Here is an 18,678-nt window from a genome sequence, read left to right as displayed (position 1 = left end):
GGCTACTTTGTTTGACATCTCCTAACTTTCGGTGCTTGCTTCTGTGAAATTAATATTTTGTTAATGAAAGCTCTTGTGTCTAATCATACCAAGTGATAATCATTTGGAAGCATAGTAGCTGATGTGCTTCAGGCTTTTCGTGTTTATAGTACAGAAGGAAAGCTAATATAAATAGGGGGAACACAAACTACCCCTGTCTACCCTCTGTGGGATACTTACACTTTCCTGCCATGCATTTGCAACTACCTGCTGTCAGCTATGTGATAGTGGACTTAGATGATTCTCCATGGCTGAGGTGTAATTGTAAGTTCTGTGTATCTGTGGGTTTTAGCTACTACTCTCCCTTTGCTGATGGCACATTTATGTTGAGTGGAGGGACTGGAATTGGTTAGTATAGTGCTGGAAATTCTCTTTCTTTATCAATTGAAAAATTCTCTTTGCTTGTGGATTTGCTAGCCAACTGTTTAAACTACTTCAGAGAAATACAAAGCAACCAGGATTTTTCAGAGATTTAAACCCATCTGAAATTTCCTGGGCTTTGCCTACTTTGGGACAAAACTTAGATATCTAATTTTTGCTCTGCAGTGTAAGTTTATCCATATTTATTCAAACTTTTTCAAAGTATTCATAGATGTGTCAATGAATATAAATGTATTGCCACTTTTAGATGTAAACACAAAAAACTAACAATATAAAAGCTTTACACAGATGCAGTTATTACTTCTAGTTCTTTCCAATATCTCCCTTCCTTGTGACTGAATATTTTCATTTATTTTGACAGTGTCAGTGTTAGAGTACTTTTTCACTGACTCGGGTAATAAATTTAAATAGAAATGAAACCTGGTAAGTAGAAAGATATCAAGTAGATATCTTTTGGTTTTAGAGACAGTCCATCTAGTTTAACCTTTGGAATTTTTCTGAAGTTTGCTAATTTGTAATTTTTTTGATGCAAAATGATTTTCCCTTCCCAAATTAAAAAAAAAAAAAAAAAAGGAAGTATAGTTTGTTTTGTTTGGGGTTTTGGGTTTTTTTTAGTTATAGGTACAGGTATGTACTTTTTGACTTTGCTTTTCTTTCCTGATCATAGTAGTAGTTTTAAGACAGAGAAAGGGGAAATAGCAAGGGCTGTCAGTCTCTGTGTACACAAGGGAAATAGATTGAATTGCATCATGTCTGTAGCCTCCATCTCTGCATCAGCTGGTACTAACTTTTAAAGCAGTGTGGTTGATGCTGTTGTTGTGTGCAGTACTTAAGCATTCTGGGAAGTGCTCTCCTTGTATGCAGTTCTCAAAATGTACCAGAAAATAAAATTTCTTTATTATTTTTCTTTTGATCTTCTCACTATTTGGAATGGCCTGAGATTCAAGGCAGAGACATCATAGTGTAAAGTGCAGATAGAAATAGATACTGCTAGATGTGATGTCAATATTGACACACCTTAGCTAAGAGGAAGCCTGAAGCAAATCTCTTCATTTCCTTATGTTTTTCTCTTTGGACACATGCATTTTGGAGAGCAGAAACTTTGATGCAGACTATGAAGTTTAAAATACATCATCCTAGTTATTTAGAGCTATTGTAAATGCAGCTATGCTGCTGCAATCACTGCTGAAGCGTTCTTGTGGAAATTACCATCTGATGCCTAAGCTCTCCAGTGTGCTTGAATACACTGTTCTTCTGGAAGACCTAGGAGCAGAGATGTGATTGTGTTACTTTTCTGCAGAGCAGTACAGAGTTTATAACATGATGGTAAGTTCAGCTGGGAAACCTGTAGTATTCTGGGAGATTTAAGTCTTGGAGTTTATCCCTGAGAAGCTGCCTGTAGTCTGTAGTGTTAACCTGTATTCATAAAATACCATAATTAAATTCTGAGAAGTGATTAAAAACTTATGGCAGGTTAAATGCTGGTTTAGGATATTATTAGTCTATTAGTAGGGAAGAGAAATCCAGCTTTTTGGTTGAGCCTGGACACCAGTGCAGGAAAGAGATTATTTGGGTGAGACAGAAGGCTGAAGGACTGGCCATAATGGTGAAGGATTAGAATAGACAGCAGGATTCCTGAACCCAACATGTTGTTACTGCATACCTGAAAGACGTGTGCTATGCATGTGGTCCTCGCTGATGATGGCAACCTGCTACTTCTGCCAGATACTCTGCTATGCCAGCTAGTAAAGATGTATGGAGGCTGTTCAACATCAGTGTGAGTGTCATGTCCACATCCTGGACATTGTGTTATGGAATTTGTTTCATTTTGATAGTTTTATTGTGCTGAAATTACAAAACCAAGCAGATAAGCTCCAAATAAGTTATAGACATGCAGCAGATTGCTCTAAAACAACATTGAGATTGTGAAGTATAGCACTGAAAAGTTAGGCAATACTGGGATTAAGACTGGCTTCTCTAATATGTTGGGATTTTTTCTATATATTTGACATAATTGAATCATTGAATATACATTGACAAGGTACTTTCTCTACATGGTCAAAGCTTCATTTTATTGTTTGCTATGGATGGTTCCAGGGGATGAACACCATAGCTTATGGAATTGTAAATGTCAGGACCCCTGCCTTCAATTGTAAATCAAAGGATGCAGCAAGCAGTCTAGGGAAGCAAAGGAAAGAAGAGAATTGCAGAGATATAATCTTGATTTCTCTGCTGTGATGGTCATGTGTTGTATTAGGTCATTTACACTATAATTTTAAAGGTATAATTCTCTGGAGACTCATCTTGAGACATCTGGGTTATAATCAGAGCTGCAACTGGAGTCAAATGAATGGATAAAAATAACAGGTGCTCTGAAGAGAGATGTCAGCAATGTATTTTTGTTCAGTGTCCTATCTATAAAGTGGAACGCTAATTCAGTTGATACCATTGTGTGTGGAAATAAGTTCATTAACGCATACAAAGCACACAGTTACAAGCAGTGCTCTGTTGATGGCAGATCTAAATGGCAGAGAAGTTATCCTCTTCCCTTTTTGCCTACCCTGGATTATGTGTTTTCCTCAAAGTAATATTCCTGCTTCATGGTACAAGTTGAATTGTTCATTGTCCCTAACTGGAATCTGTGTAGTAATCTCAAAGGAAACCTAACAAAGGCCCACAGGGCAGGAATGGGATTTGAGGTGTGCTGGAGATTGTAATTTCTCAGCCTGGTCTGCCATTGACTAAGTTATTTAACTGCCGTAAGGGGAAAATAAAAGGTGAAGGGGTGATTTGTTCACTGAACATCCTCCATTACGTGTGTGAAATGACACTGGTGCAGTGGAAACATGGCTTTGGTGAGATCTCTCACTTTGTGTCATTACCTGTTATGGGAGACTTCTAAATGAGCTGATGAGCTATTTCCTGTACTGCTGTACAGCTAGAAGATGTGCAGGCAAGAAGACAGAAGAGCTCTGCACATGTCATTGGGAATCTACGCCCTTCTGACCTCCATTGCCATTATTACCTTTTGCATGGTTAATAATTTTACCCAGAAGGTGTTAAAGTTGGTCACAGCATACAGAAACAGAAACCAATACTACTGTATCAACACAGTTACTGTCCAGTATTTTAAAATAAAGTTTTGATAAAAGTGTCTAAACGTTGCTGCACTTTAAAACTTATGAATTGTTAGGATAACCTGTATACTTCAAAGCAGCTGCTTATTTATAGAATGCTTAGTTTCATAATCTTATATAAGATTATGTTGTTTGGCACTAGCAGTGTATCAGTGGAACTGACTGATGCTGTGGGACAAAGGATTTTACAGGGATTCCATATATAATATGCCTTGAGATTAGAACTTCTGAGACAATAATGTCACTGAACTAGGTGCAACACACACACATGAAGTGTTCTGAGAAGAGAAGACACCTGTGGCACTCACTGTAAAGACCTGCAACATTGGCAGAAGATAGGGAATAACACAGTAAAAGAAGATCATCCATTGAATGCTTAGGTAGGAAGTGAGCCTTTCGGGGAAAGATCATTTCAAATTTGCTTGGGTCATGAAAACTTTGTGCAAGAATATATTTTGGAAACTCCCTTAAGTGCCTTACAAAGTCTATTACGTGGTTTCTTTGATCTGATGGCAGTTTTAGGAAGCCCACAAGAAATAATTCAGTGGTGAGTTAGACTTAAAATACAGATTACTGTCACATCCCAATATTCATACTTTGTGGAAAATCCCATTGCATATAGAAGGAAGAACACCCATGTAAGAACCTGCAGCACTTAATAATCAGTTCTTCAGAATGTTTGCTATGGTCTAAGACCCCAAACAGCTGACCATTCTGTGCCATTTCTGTGTCTCTGAGGCAATTATGCTGTTATTATTCTAGTTTTATTTCTAATGTCCTTTGAAGAGTACCCAGATCTGTCTTTGTGTTTCTTTATACAGTCAATAGGAACAATTTATGTATGAAAGAAACAAGGGAATGCTTGATACTATTATTGTACACTGTAACGAGATTTTTTAATTAACCCCAAATTAAAGCCTCTCTCTTTCCTGTTGTAGCATCTCTCTTATGGCAATGGTAGCTTACATGTTGATGCAGCCTTCCAGCAGACGCTCTGGAGTGTAGCACCAATCAGTTCAGGAAGTGAAGTTGCCCAAGGTAAGATTGACTCAATGTTAATTATTGAAAGACTGACTGTAAATGAGAGATCTGAAAAATCAAATTATTCTGCAAAGTGTGGGAGTGGGTTTCTCTTATCTAAATATTCAATACAATAAAAAATAAGTATACAAATGTTCTGAAAACAGAGGGAAAGTTATGCTGAAAGTGACATTGATACATTTCTACATGTTTTTTTTCTAAATGCTGAAATGCTCATTCAAATCTCATTTTGCTAAAGGTATGATGAAATTCATAACTTTTTTTTTTTAAATGGCATTTGGTCCTGATTTAAAATACTATCTCAGATTATTCTGATGTATGCAGTCATGGTTACATGTTTCTGAGAGTGAGTAAAATATGGGCAAGAGGACTGGAAGCAGGATGTGAAATCCTAGCAGTTAAGACTGGGAATGGTTTGGTGGGGAGCATATGGTTGGGAAGAAAAACAAAAGGAGGGGAAAGACAGAGAAAGGCTAGAACAGCTTTCAAAATGTTTTTATTTTATTTAGGAAGTAGGAAGGCTTTTTTTTAATGCAACTTCTGACATGAAAGGACAAGAATTCCTGAATTTATGTCATGTGGGTTCTACAGAAAGGAAAAAACCAGTCGTCTTTTTCTGAAAAATCTGTCACAGTGTAAAGCCTAATGATTCTAGTTTCCTACAGAATAATTGTTTTGAGTAGGTATTGTAATAGAACCTTAAGAAGGTTAAAGCTGCAGGTCCTTTCTTTCTTACTCCCTGGGAGTTTTGTACACTATTTTTTGAAAAGGCAATACACTGAAATTTCACATCAGTTCTTTTTATCTGGCATATTTTAAAAGAGAGCTGTGGAATGCTCTTGCAGCTTTACTTACTCCAGTTGCAGGGACAGCATTGCCAGCACCTGCTTTCTATATACTCACTGTGGTTTTAGACTATGAGAATCATTCTGCACATTCAGATTCTCTGATGGTTTCTAGTGCAATCCATTATTAAAAAAATGCTAGTGCATTGCTTAACAGTGTCCTAAACTTTATGGAGAACATCTTTCTGTCAATGAGAGGAGAAAACCTTCTCCTCTCCAACCTGTTGCTCCTTCCTATAAACACTATTCTTGTCCTCCCACTGGTGGCAGCACTGGTGTGGCAATCATGTTTATTAGCTGAGACCCAGATTTGTGCTGTGCCACATCTCTCTGGTTGGTGAACCTCACTGGTGAGACCTGTCTGACTGTTTGGGAAGCAGAAATCCACAATGATATACTGTCATGCACTCATACCGACAGGAAATCATGTGAAAATGATGTAATATGATTTTAGCAACTGTGCATTTTTCTGTGTATTTGCTTGTTCTTTGTTGCTCTGCCTTTCCATTTCCACTTTCTCAGGTATAGACATTATCTTTGTTAAGCAGCATCTTTTCTAGGGAAGATCAGCTGGCTGGTGTCAGAAACAATTAGAACAAAGGCCTTTTTCTAGCAAAACTGGCAAATGTTCCTGTAATCAGTTGTCTTGTTGTGAAGGGAGAGAGTGAATCCGACACTTAGTGTGTAAGACCTTACTCTATATGCTTCAGTAAAACTGTAGCCAAACTGGAAGAAATTACCTCAAAAAGGGGAAGAGGAAAATAGTTCTGTTAGTGTATGCAAAATGATTTGTCATCTTCATAAGCAAAACATCAGTGTATAGGAATAACTACACGACAAAACTGTGTCTTAATCAAAACTTCCCATTAAAAATAGATTAATAAATGAAACACTTCAGCTAAATGAAATTACTTTGAAGTGAAAATAATGGATAAATAGCCCGTAAAATATTGGAAGTAGTTCATTAAAAGAAAATGATTTCTTTTTACATGCATTTCTGCAAAACTGTCTTTTGCAGAAATCAGTTTAAGTCAATGTGTTTAGTCAGAGCTTTAGATTCAGATCAGTCTAATGTCTGTACTGTGAAGTGGATGGGAGGCCCTTTAAAAACAGAACAAATAAAAACAAAAAAAAACCAGAAAAAAGCTATTCGGTCCAGAACATCTCCAGAATGATATTGATGCATGTCCATGTAAAAATTAATATATATAACTACTCTTACCTGGACATACCCCTCTGTGTCAAAACCAAGAATTTAAAAATTCAATGCTAAAACTTGACACACAAATACTAACTTGATATGGATTTCAAAGGTTTAAAAATATATATATAAAAATATATCCTGAAATATTTCCTGGTATATATTCAGGAAAAAGATTTCCTGTAGCTTGTGAAATGTGTACAGTGTGACTGATGGGTCCAACACCATTTCCCTGTACAGATCTGTTTTACTGCACAGCATTACTTGTTAATATAGACATACCTTCAAATTATTATTCCATTTTTTTTTTAAAAAAAATCTTTTTATTTTAACACTAAACCTATGGAATCATGTTACCACATCCTGCTCAAATGCAGAATTTGATATTAACCAGTTCTTGCAAGACGGGAAGATGAGTTTAGGAAGCAAACAGTTGTTTACATCTAGCTTGTCAAACTGAAAAAATACCATTGAATTGCGCTCTAAAATCTAGTAAGTCTTATTCTTCAGTTACTAGATTATAATGCAATATTTGTAGGATAACATAAAATTATTTCTTTTTAATGTCACATCTCTGAGGCAAAAAGACTGATGAAAAAGCATTTATTTTGTTATTCTTTACTGATCAGAATTATGGCCTTATTTTCAGCTCCTGGCTCTTCAGATATTGTGATGCCACATGTATGCTCTGTGCCTTAGTTTGTGGACACCCATATCTATCTGTCCACTGTAGAGCCAACTGTTTGGCTTTGAACCTGCATGTGCAGTGGAGACATAGGTGGTACAGGAGTTTCCCTTTGGAGTCCAAATAAATCATGATTGTACGTTGGGAATCTTAAATCAAGCAGCGTTTAGAGTGGATCTTCCCAGAAGTTTTTCTCATAGAAAACTTCCAAAGACACCAAAAAGGATTTTAAAATTAACTAACTAAATCAATCTTTGTTTTGTTAGTATATAAGCTGGAATCCTTAAGTCAGACACAAAAGTGAGTAGGTAAAATGGAAGAATCTCCCACTTTTTCTGTTTTAATCTGAGAGGCTTGCTTCCTTGTTTCCATTGGATCAGTCTTTTTCTGAGCTGCGCTAATGCTGTAGAATCCCCTGCCTGTGGCTCTCTTTTGTGTGATCCACCCTTTCTTACTTGCTGACTTGCAGCTTTTCTCACTTGACAATGCTCAGATGGCTCCCCAGGGAACAAGATATATTCCCCTTCTTCTGACTCTCTTTTTAAAGTAACATATCAACAGAAAAAAATGAAATAAAACTGATAGTATTTATTACAGTTTGAACTATAGTTTTATGTGTTGCTGTGTTCAGACAAATGCACTTGATTTTCTCCCTTTATTCAAGGATATCTGATAGGAGGGGATGTTCTGAGGTTATTGCATGGTCACATGGATGAATGTTTGACAGTCCCTTCGGGTGAACACGGAGAAGAACAAAGAAGGTAGGTTTCCAACTTATAACAGAATAATAATGAATGTTGCTGAATCATTATTAGGTGTCACTGATAGCACAGATTTTTGAAGGATATTGTGGTGAGATGTATTGCTCATGAGAAGGAATTTTGCTGAGATGAACTTTGGACATGAGTCTCTCACATTTTCTTTTCAGTATTGTTCAAGTCTGATTTTACTTAGCAGGTATAAAAGCAATAGTGATTTTTGACAATTTATTGTTGTCTTTACTGGTTTAAAAACACTGTGAATGAAATGTGTTGTTTCTTTACTGCTGTTTTTTTCTGTAATCACAAAAAAATCCTCAGGATAGGGTATGTTAAGATTACTGTCCAGACCTTCAAGGCTACTAGGCTGGGTATTGATCTCTGGTATAGCTGTCGTGGTAGTCTAGAACTTAATTTATGGTTATTTTCTTGACTAAAGGAATCCTAGAATGGAGGAAGAGAAGTGATGACAGCTGAGTATGTGTCTGTCTCAGTTAACTAATAAATCAAAATGGTGAGAAGACTGGCAATGAAAGTGGCATGTGTCAGTGAGGTGATTATGTGGGTGAATCAAAGTCCTGTTGATTTGCTCTAATAAAATATACCCTAAGCTTCTTTTCAGTAGTGCAGTGTCATATGATTTATTCCTATCTTCAGCCTGAAGACTGCTAAATGATAATGTTGATTTTGGAGTAGTTTGTTTAATGCAGCATATTGGGTAGCTTCATTTCCATGACAAAGACAGTGGTATTCATTAATTTCCAAATGAGTTTTCTTGGTTTGCAAATAGAAATATTTTTAAATTCTATTTTATTCTTATTTGTAATAAGAACAAAACACTGGAAGCTGTCATAAAATATAGCAAAAATCTTCTATGAATTTTTAAATATTAATGAGAAAAACTTCAGAGTTTTCTTACAGAGCTGCTAACCAACCCTTCCTGGCTATTTCTCATTTTTAGACAAGGGGATAGTTTTTGAACACAGAAGATATTTGAAAATGCTGAGACTTAAGATGTGATCAGTTCACGTTTTAATTGTAGTTACTATGTGATAGATCCACTACAGCTTGGAGTTTATTGCTGCTATTATTATCCTCACCCTGAAAGTGATGAAAAAATGATAAATAGAATCCTGTAGTGTTTGCTCTTACTTCAGTCAAAATCCTGCAAAACTGCTTTTAAAAATAGTAGTTGCGGTGTAATTGCAGAGTTATAGGACGGTCAAGCACTTCAGTAATGAGCTTTAATGCTTAAGAACACATCTAACTCTTTCCAACAAGACTAACATTATATATGATCTGCAATAAAGGAGCGTGAAGTTGCAAGTTAAGAAAAAATTTGATCTGCTTGTGCATTCACATGATGCATCTTTGTGTCCTATAACACAGGAATAGAGTTCATTTCTTAAGCTGTAGGCAGGCCAGTGCCATAAACAGACCAGATGGTTATTCTGCTTTCTGCAGTGTCTACCTTTTCCCCTATCTATCTAGTATCCCCAAAGAAACAGAGCTAGTAGACAACAAATAGGACCTATGTAATTGTCTTTATATTTCCTGAGAGCAATATGAGAAACATTGCTTCTCAGTGCTTCATAAAAACCAGATTGGATCTTCTGAAATTTTCTTGCTGTTCAGGAGCTTTCTTTAATAAACAAACAGAATAAAAATAAGTTTAATTTTTATATAGTGCCCTTTTCTGAAGTTATTCTATTGTTTTTCTGAAATATTTAAAATTATTTTTACTAATAAACCTATAATATAATCTATGATTACTTTTAATTTTATGGAGTTAGTATAATCGCTCTGTGCCCCGCAATTTCTTCTCTTAAATTATTACTGAATTTAGTTATTGCTTAAAACTGCTATATTTCTACCTCTGTTTAGGACCCTTGCCTATTCAAAATGATATCTAAAAGGATAATGTGTGGCTCCTTTCAGTTTTCAATATGTATGCATACCTTATTTTGATGGGTGGTATTTAACTGCTGGTAGAATTATATTAAAAAATATGGGTGATTTTGGCAGGTAGGAAATTGTAAAAAATTATTTATCTTTCATTTTCATTTAAGATCCATAACATTTGCACATAAGGCATGGTAAAGTATGATATATTTGGAGTATAGTAATTCCATATTATCCTTTTATTACCTTTTGAAATAGTCTGGTGATAGATTATTGTGGCTGTGCTTGGTTTGTTTTGTTCCAGCATATACCTGAAGAGCAGCTCTGCTCTGCAGAATGGCAGCATAAAGGAACAGTGAGAAGTTCCATCTCTGTTGTGACTCACAAATTCCTCTATCTCATTTTTATTTTTCTGCAAATGTCTCCTCTTTATGTCTTTTCAACTAAATAAAAGATCAGGCAGTCCGAAAATAACAGTTTTGTTCTATAACGTCACCTGGTATCTAATCCTGGGAATGAATAAATTGTTTTGATGTGAAGGATGCTGCTAGGCAGTTTCTAAAAATAACTGCTGTTTTTCTCTATTCTTAGAGCATTGATACAGTTACATAAATTTGAGTATGAAAGTGTTTCAAAGATTACCAGAAGTCCAAAATAAAACACATGTTCTCAAGCTGTTTATACTCATGTGGAACAGCATTTAGCACAGTGGAGACCTACGATACAGTGACCATGCAGATACTGTATTCATGATTACAATGCCTAACAAAGCTTCCTCTGAGGCAAGGTCATCCAAATCTGCACTGGAAGAGACATAGTATAGTGGCAGAAATAGTCATATAAAGGGCTTATAAAATTCTCTTTTGTGTCTTACAATTTTTCCTGAATGTATACTGTGTTTCCTTGTTTAATTGTTGAGCTTGTGTGTCCCTCCATGTGGTACTTCAATTGTGCTGCCGTGATCACCAGAAGGTAGGGTGGAGCATTGTATTTTGGAAGAGGGACTTTGTTATGGAGTGGTGAGATGCAATTGCACAATGAGCGGTGGAAAAAGAGCAATGTTCAGGGCCAACTTTTGACACAGGCAAAGCAGGTGTTTGCCCAAGGTGAGAGACTGGTTAGGAGGATGATCTTGTTCCCTCCCTCCAAGAATTGAGATACAGAAATGTCCTTTGGCTGCCTGTAGCATTGGTTCTTGCAGGTACAGCCCACTCTGTACTGTCTTCTGGCCATGGCCCCTCAATTTTGGAGAGAGGGAGAGCTGTCATGGGGCTACAGGTTAGAGCAGTGGCTCCTCCCTTGCCTCCTCCCTCCAGCAGGCAGTGCTATTCCATTGTCTCAGTAGTGCGTACCTGCCTTGGCACCAGCAGATGCAGGTGTACGATGGGGGTAAACACAGAGGTAAAATGCCTAGGCTACCGATTGCCAAGGCTGCTCTGTCTTGGTGCATTTAAATTCCCAGTGAGGATGGTACCTGGGAGAATTGGTGTGCTGATTCTATCCAGCTGAATTTGCTCAAAATTGGTGAGGAATCTTGAGTTGTCTCTGCTAATGCTGCCATTTATGTAGTGATACTTGGCTCTTGATGTAACACCAGTGAGACAATTATTCAAAGATTACATCTCTGAACTATAAATAGTTTAAGATTACTTTGAGTATTTGTGTAGGGGGAGACTCAGAGAACTGATTTAAACAGATTCTTGCAGTAGTGACTCAAGAAAAATAGTAAAATAGGATTTTATTGCCTGAACTATTTTTTTCCCCCCAAGAAGATCTAGCTGAAATCAGAAACGTTAAAGCACGTTTTAATAATTGTAGTGGCTTATTCACCACACAGAAGTCTCTAGGCTGGGGGGCTCCTATCCGCTCAGAAATCTACTTTTCCTGGGGAAGCAGTTTCAAGTAGATTCTCCCTGAAGTTGCTAGACTTAGTTTGCTTTGTAATTAAAAAACATTTGGGGTAACATGTTTGTTTACTTGATATTACACTAGAAAAAAATAGTGGTACTGTTTTTAAAACACCACAAGCAGAGTGGGCATAAGCCTCGTAGTTTTCACTCACTCTGACGCAGATAAAGAACAAAAAAGGACCAGGCAAAAGGTACAGTATGTGCAGTTTCACTGAATTAAATATAATTTACTGCACATTATAGTTAGATATGTTGCTGGTTTAAGGACAGTGTTTGAAGCCTTGTGTGTAGAATCCTTAAACTGTGTTTTTATTATTTAAAATGCCCTAATTATCTATAGCGAGCTAGACCTAAATTTGCAGTGTTGTTTCTGTAGCTCTTCAATTCAAATTTCAAAAGCATTTCCAGGTAGATTAAAAAATAAATATATGTATAGATATACAAGAGAAGGCATAGTATAATCAGATTGGTGTTCTTCTGGTTGCTTTGATTCTATTCTTTGATTCTATTTGATTCTCCAGAGCCATGGGAAATTTCTGCAGCAGAGCAGTAGCTGGGAGTCTGTATTTATCTTGAGTCCTTTTCCTCCACCCTCTGCTTGCATGGTTTGTGACCTGACTCCCATCATATGAGCTGATAGAAGCACTCTGTCAGCTGTGTGTGTGGGAATGAGGCAGACCCACAAGGTTTTCCTTGACTTATGTTTTTTTTTCTTGAAATAAATGATTGCATAGTTTCCTTTCCCAACCTTTTCCTCCTGTTTCATCCATGAAAAATTTGTTAATAATTTTTAGTACTTCTTTTTTAGGAGGGGGGTTGTATACGATTATCCAGCAGAAGATTTAAATCACTGTTTGTATTACAGTTACCAAATGGCCTTTGCTTTCATTTGACATCTTTTCCTGTTGAAATTGTAACACTTTTTTTTCTTTCTTTAAACCCTTATTGGATAATTACAGTATTGAGTCTTCACTGGTGAATTTATAATATGTGATGAAAGTCAAAATCAATGTGATTTAGCTAATCCCAGCTCCTTTTCACTTTCCTTTCCGTGCCATTCTCTTTAGACATGTAAAATACACTCTTTGACATGACGTTATGAACTAGTGAGGTCTGTTGTACCCCAGAAAGGCTGGGATCTGGCACGTGTGAAGGTTTATTTATGACTGAAATGTGAACTTGGAAATTTTTCACCCAGTATAAATCAATAACCTTTCCCTCAAGCCCAAAACAACACACGAGCCTTGAGTAGTAATGGTTGTGCTTTTATAAATTAATTTGAAAAAGCTCTTTAGGGATTGATTTTTTAAGTTAAAACCACAGCAGCTTTGCCTGTCACTGAAGGGCGTGGAACAATTTCTTTAACTTGAACTTTGACATCTTATTTGGATTTATTCATTTGTGTATAATCCAGGTACAATATGGTTATGTTATTTATGCCATATTTATGGTGCCCTGATTCATTCCAAGCTACTGAGTTTTACTCCATTATTTCCTTGCTGTGGAATTTAGGATTTACAGGTTTTTGAACCAAGCCTACTTCAGCGGTATTGAAACACTGTCATTTAATGTAATTTGTTTTAACCTCATTTAGTGCCCATTTGTAGTCAGTGAATTTCACTGAAATGATCGCCTTCTCTCCGCTCAACAATACTTTATTACGAATATGAATTCAGTAATGATTCCCCAGGGGTTTTGATATGTGGTAGTCTATTTTAAACCTGTGTAATTAATTCATTATTGTAATTGGAGATGAGAGATTCAGCCATCCAGCTTTCTTTTTGATGTTTACCGTCGCTTTGCCTCTCCATCACATCTGGGGAAGGTGGAGAGGAGTGGGCGCAGTAAGCAAGGGAGAGGCGCTGTGTCCCCGGCTCGCTTGCCCGCGGCTGGAGGGGGTGGGGGGGTGGGGGTTGCGCAGTCCTTGGTGCTGTAATTAACAGCCCGAGAGACAAATTGGGTGGCAAGTTCCAGCTCTAGTGACTGTTTATATTAAGAGGAATTAGATTAACGACATAGGCAGGAAAAGAATGATGTTTTCAATTTGACTTGCAGTCATAGGTGAGACAAAAAAATGACCTCATTACACCAGCTAATTAACTAGATTAGGGTTTATAGTTAAGATGAACTGAAAATTCTCAAAGGTTCTGAATTCCTTATAGGTATTTTCGTTTGAAATAAAAATGGTTATTTGTACATGCTGTTATTTGTACTTTCCTCATGCATTGACATTACGTATAATTTCATAATAAGGTTTTGTAATGCTCAGGTTTGCTCTCCTGTTCAGCAAATACTGTGCATCTTCTGTGAACCTCAACTTGAAATTTTATTTTTTCCATCCTGTCAATGTAAATCTATAGTAATTCTTTGATAGTCAGAGAATTTTTGTGCATTATTCACATGTCATTAAAAGCAATGTTTGATTTGACCTAGTAATACCAGTATCTGATATGGTTTACCTACCAGTGTCAGTTTCAGGAAGGATTAAAATGTTATGAATCATACTTCATTTTTGGCACTGAGCTGTTGCCAAGAGTATATAAAAAGAAATGAGGTGCATTCTATCAAATAATGTTTTTTATGAAGAGCAAGTACTAAGGAAGTTGGTTTGAGCAATCTCAGAGCAGTTTATTTAATTTGATAAAAGGAGTAAAAAATGTACTTTAGATTTCTTAAGACAGAATAAAAATGTATGAGATGGTCTAGATTATGAATTTATTCAGCTGCTCTGGGGCAGTGGTTAGTGCGTATGCTGTTATGGTAAAGGCAAAGAGACTTGTCCTTCAATGAAGAAGAGATCTCTCTTATTCAAAGCCACCTTTTCTTTACCATCTTTTCTGCAAAGATGACAATATCTAGCTAAAGACACAAGAGCTTACACTGTATTCTAGTGCTTTGTGCCAACTCAGGTTTTTTTGTAGCATGTGTCTTCTTTCCTGCCCATACAAGGTTTTGCTGTTCCATCCTTGACCCCAGTTTCTGGGCTTCTCCATTTGCTTCTCTGTAAAGATCCTTGATCCCTAGCCCTCCAGTCCCCAGGTCTTTCTCAGTTTCCCTCCAGATTGATGTTACTTACTCTTTTGCTGAGGCTTTGCTGCTGCCTTTTTGACTTCTGTCCCTAAAGTGCTATCACTGTCTTTCTGTCTTCACTCCCTCTGTTGCTACTGTACCCATTCATTCATATGGATATGAGACAATCCCAGGATCCTTTTTATTTTCTTTGGTAAACAAATGACATGCTTTTATTTAGGATTTCTTCCCTTCTACCTCTTTTTCATTTTCTCATCTTACATGACCATTCCAAGACTGATAGCTCCCCTTTGAAAGAACAGAGAAATAAAATAATGGATGTTCAGTCATGTAAAAGAAAACTACTTCACCCATGAGAAGCCATTCTTTTAAGTTCACAATGGGAGGTTTTTTAGATGTTTAAAATTACACTGTGTAATCCAAAGCTAGCTTCAAAAGAGTACTCAGACTGAGAAGCTGGTGACAGCTTCTGGGTTTCCACTGTGAGAAAGAACTTCATCCCCAAAAAGTAACAAGGAACCAATTTAAAAATTAAATATTCTGATTAATTTAAGCCTTAGCTTTGACCTGATTTCTCATATATTTAATGATTTGAAAACTGCCGAATCAAACAGTTGAATTTTGTATTATGCACATGCAAGAATTCCAAATGCATTTTTGTCAGTGAGGTTCATATTGAAATAAGCCAGGATGTAATCAGAATGTTTCAACTTAAAAAAATCCACAACAACCCTCCCAAACCCTCCCAAACAAATGACCCACCCTCCTCACCCCCAACCCAAACAAACAAACCAGGGTGACATCTGATCTGTTATTGTTTAGATGTTACAACATAAACCCGGTCTGTTAGTTGCAGAACAAAAATTTGAACAAATGCCTGAAGACAAGAGAGAGTGTCTGAATAAAGAAGCAGATGAATGCAAGATTATTTGGCATTTGTGTTTTACTCTACTAATGAAGATCAGTTTCAATAAAAAAATAAGATTGATTTTGATTTTCATTTCCTTTTGTGAGAGAGGTATGGGAGACTTACTAATACCTGTCAGCTGTTCCTAGCACCACAACCATAGCAGCAAATGACAAAGATAATATATGGAGAAAATACTGGATATAAGGTCAAGGGGAGGATTTGGTACATGTTGATATATGCACCTATAACTTCTTTTTGGTTCATGGAACACGTGCCAGAGTTTCCATTTAAATGTGGGTCATGAATATTCAGTGAGTGGTTCTCAAATTGTGGTGAGGAATATTTATTTTGTATTTTGACTCATTTTTTCCCCTGTATAATTTGTCTTCATTCATCTGCAATGTCTGGGAGTGTTTATTTTTCTTAATACTTTTTAACATAGTCCAAGATGAATTTTAGCACATCTGTAGTTTCATGTACTGTAAACAGTACTGAGAACTATATTCTACCTCACTATTTCTTTTGTGTTTGAGCCATCTCTTTCAATGCTGGCTTTTCATCTGTCCTAAGCATTCAGTCCTTCTGTATTATATCCCCAGGAGAACTTTGGAAGCTAAGTCTAGTAAGTACTAGGTACCTGATTTGTAAATCGTGGTCATCAGAAAATTGCTTTTAATGAAAAATGGGAAATTTCTACAATTTCAATATTAATATTCCCTAAAGTTACACCTCTGGCTATTTTTGGCAGTGCCTGATCTTTGCTGAAGATCACAACATTCACTCAATCCATAAATTCGGGTTGACATAGTGCTGAGGGATATGGTGTAGTTGAGAATGGTCAGTGTTAGGTTAATGGTTGGACTAGATATCTTCAAGGTCTTTTCCAAAATAGATGATTCTGTGATTCTTCCAGAATCCATAAAATTAGGCCATTCTTTGGCAGTGTTTCCACTTGATCTGACAAGCATAGTGACAGCACTCCTTTGTATAGGTGACTCCTTTATTAATTTTCCCAAAGGAAAGGCCTAGGTTTTTAAATTCTGGGAGTGTTTTAGGGCAGAAATAAAGGTGCAGGCAGGAAGCAGTCTGAAGAATGCGTGCCTAAATCTAGAGTGGCAGTGATTAGTACGCACCACATTCCTCAGTGTTTACTTTGAAGAGAAGCCAGGTTACCTGATCAGGTGGCCATAAATTTAAGCCACTTTGTGGATCCAATATTGATCACTTAACTGTGTGTAGAAAAATGAAGAAAAAGAACCGCAACCATTTTTTAGGCTTAATTGACTGGTTTTTAGAAGCACTTAGATCTCTGGGTATATGCAGGAACTAGAGGGGTCATTACATATTAAATTTTGGAAATAGGAAGCTGTTAACATCTAGGATGTGTGAAGACTGTATCAGTGTGGTTGTGAAACTTCAGGTGCTATGATAATAAAATACAGTGCCAAATAAGTGAATTTTCATAATTCAATGTAGTAAGTTGCATGGCTATTTTAAAAGTATAAGCTCTGTGAAAACACTAACTTTCTTGTGAGACATATGCAGTGATCGCAACTCTTTGTCATAATTTGATATTTGTTTTTTTTTGTTACAATCTAGAAATACTGTAATTATCAGGCTATTGATTTTTTAAAATTATTTTTTTCCTGGATTCTCTATTCTTAAATCTCTAAGAAAGATGTCTAAGCAAACACTGTATAAATCTTGTTGTTATGAATATCACAATAATGGATGCTAAAGACAATTAAAACAAAATTTGAGTAACTAAGACTGAATGCTTAGTTGATAAGAGCTGGTTTTGACTCTGATAACCTTTGAATCTGACAGTTGCAATAATTGTTTTGGCAGTCTTAAAATGAGGGATGCAGTTAAATGAACAAACAAATATGATGAATTCTTCCAATAGAGCCGAGCATTTAGTTCTGTGCCTTTGCTTGGTTTCCAGAACTGTCCATTACGAAGGTGGTGCCGTGTCAATTCATGCTCGTTCCCTTTGGCGACTAGAGACTCTAAGAGTTGCGTAAGTAAAATCTCTCTCAGAAAAAGAAGTTCATTTGGCAGGGTGTTTTTTGAGTAAGAGTGTTCCTATAAAATCAGATTGATAACTATAAAACCAGACTGATAATACTAAAATCATCTTCAAAAAGTGCTCTATATCACTTTCATGAAAAATTAAACAACTTCCTGTAGAGAGTGCATGTTAAGACACATGCTGTGCGTGTTTTCATTATTTTTTTTGAAGTTGTTATAACTGTCAGTGAATTCACAGTTCACCTTTTTACCACATATATGTGACATAATCAGAACTGTTTTCCTGAAAAAGAATAATTAATGTGTGCCACCTGCTAACTTGTTCAAGTCATTAAAGGCAAAAAAATTACAGAAAAAATGCTACCTTGCATTTTTGGAAGTGTTGGAATGATAGTAGGGAATTGCGCCTTGTTTGTTAAGGTAATTGCACTGTAAAATTGCACTTAAATTCTATTGCAATATGTGCTTGTGATAAAATTTCTAGTAACTAATAAATTGCTTTTTAAAGATTAGATCAGTGCAGCTTAGGGAAAGGTTACACTCTAATGATTTGCTTTTCTGTTTGTGCATTTTATTTAATAGGATAATGTTAAATGTCATTGATAGGGCAGTGAGATTTTTGCTTTGGACTGACATTGACCTTGAGAGTGCTTAAGTGACAACAGTGAAACTGTGGAAGGGTCTCTGGCTTTTTATTTTCCTCATTGCATGTACTACCCTAATAAGCAGCAGTACTGGAGCAATGTGGGGATTTGAGAAATTATAGGTTTCTGTTACAACTGTCACGTATCACACTTTGACAGGTATT

General features: G+C 36.4%; 1 protein-coding gene across 14 annotated transcripts in view; it reads left to right on the top strand.

Moving 5' to 3' along the window:
• Positions 1–18,678, top strand: part of RYR2 (ryanodine receptor 2) — a 441,630-nt gene that overhangs the window by 185,911 nt on the left and 237,041 nt on the right. For all 14 annotated transcript variants that reach the window (XM_074818391.1, XM_074818396.1, XM_074818388.1 and 11 more), the window contains 3 exons: positions 4,496–4,595; positions 7,994–8,090; positions 17,785–17,859. In XM_074818391.1, the coding sequence (XP_074674492.1) occupies positions 4,496–4,595; positions 7,994–8,090; positions 17,785–17,859 (272 nt within the window). The remainder of the gene's footprint in view (positions 1–4,495; positions 4,596–7,993; positions 8,091–17,784; positions 17,860–18,678) is intronic.

The sequence above is a fragment of the Strix aluco genome, chromosome 3, assembly GCF_031877795.1.
Source record: "Strix aluco isolate bStrAlu1 chromosome 3, bStrAlu1.hap1, whole genome shotgun sequence".
NCBI classification, from domain to species: domain Eukaryota; kingdom Metazoa; phylum Chordata; class Aves; order Strigiformes; family Strigidae; genus Strix; species Strix aluco.
Note: the sequence above shows the minus strand (reverse complement) of the source record. Positions and strands in the feature narration are given on the sequence as shown.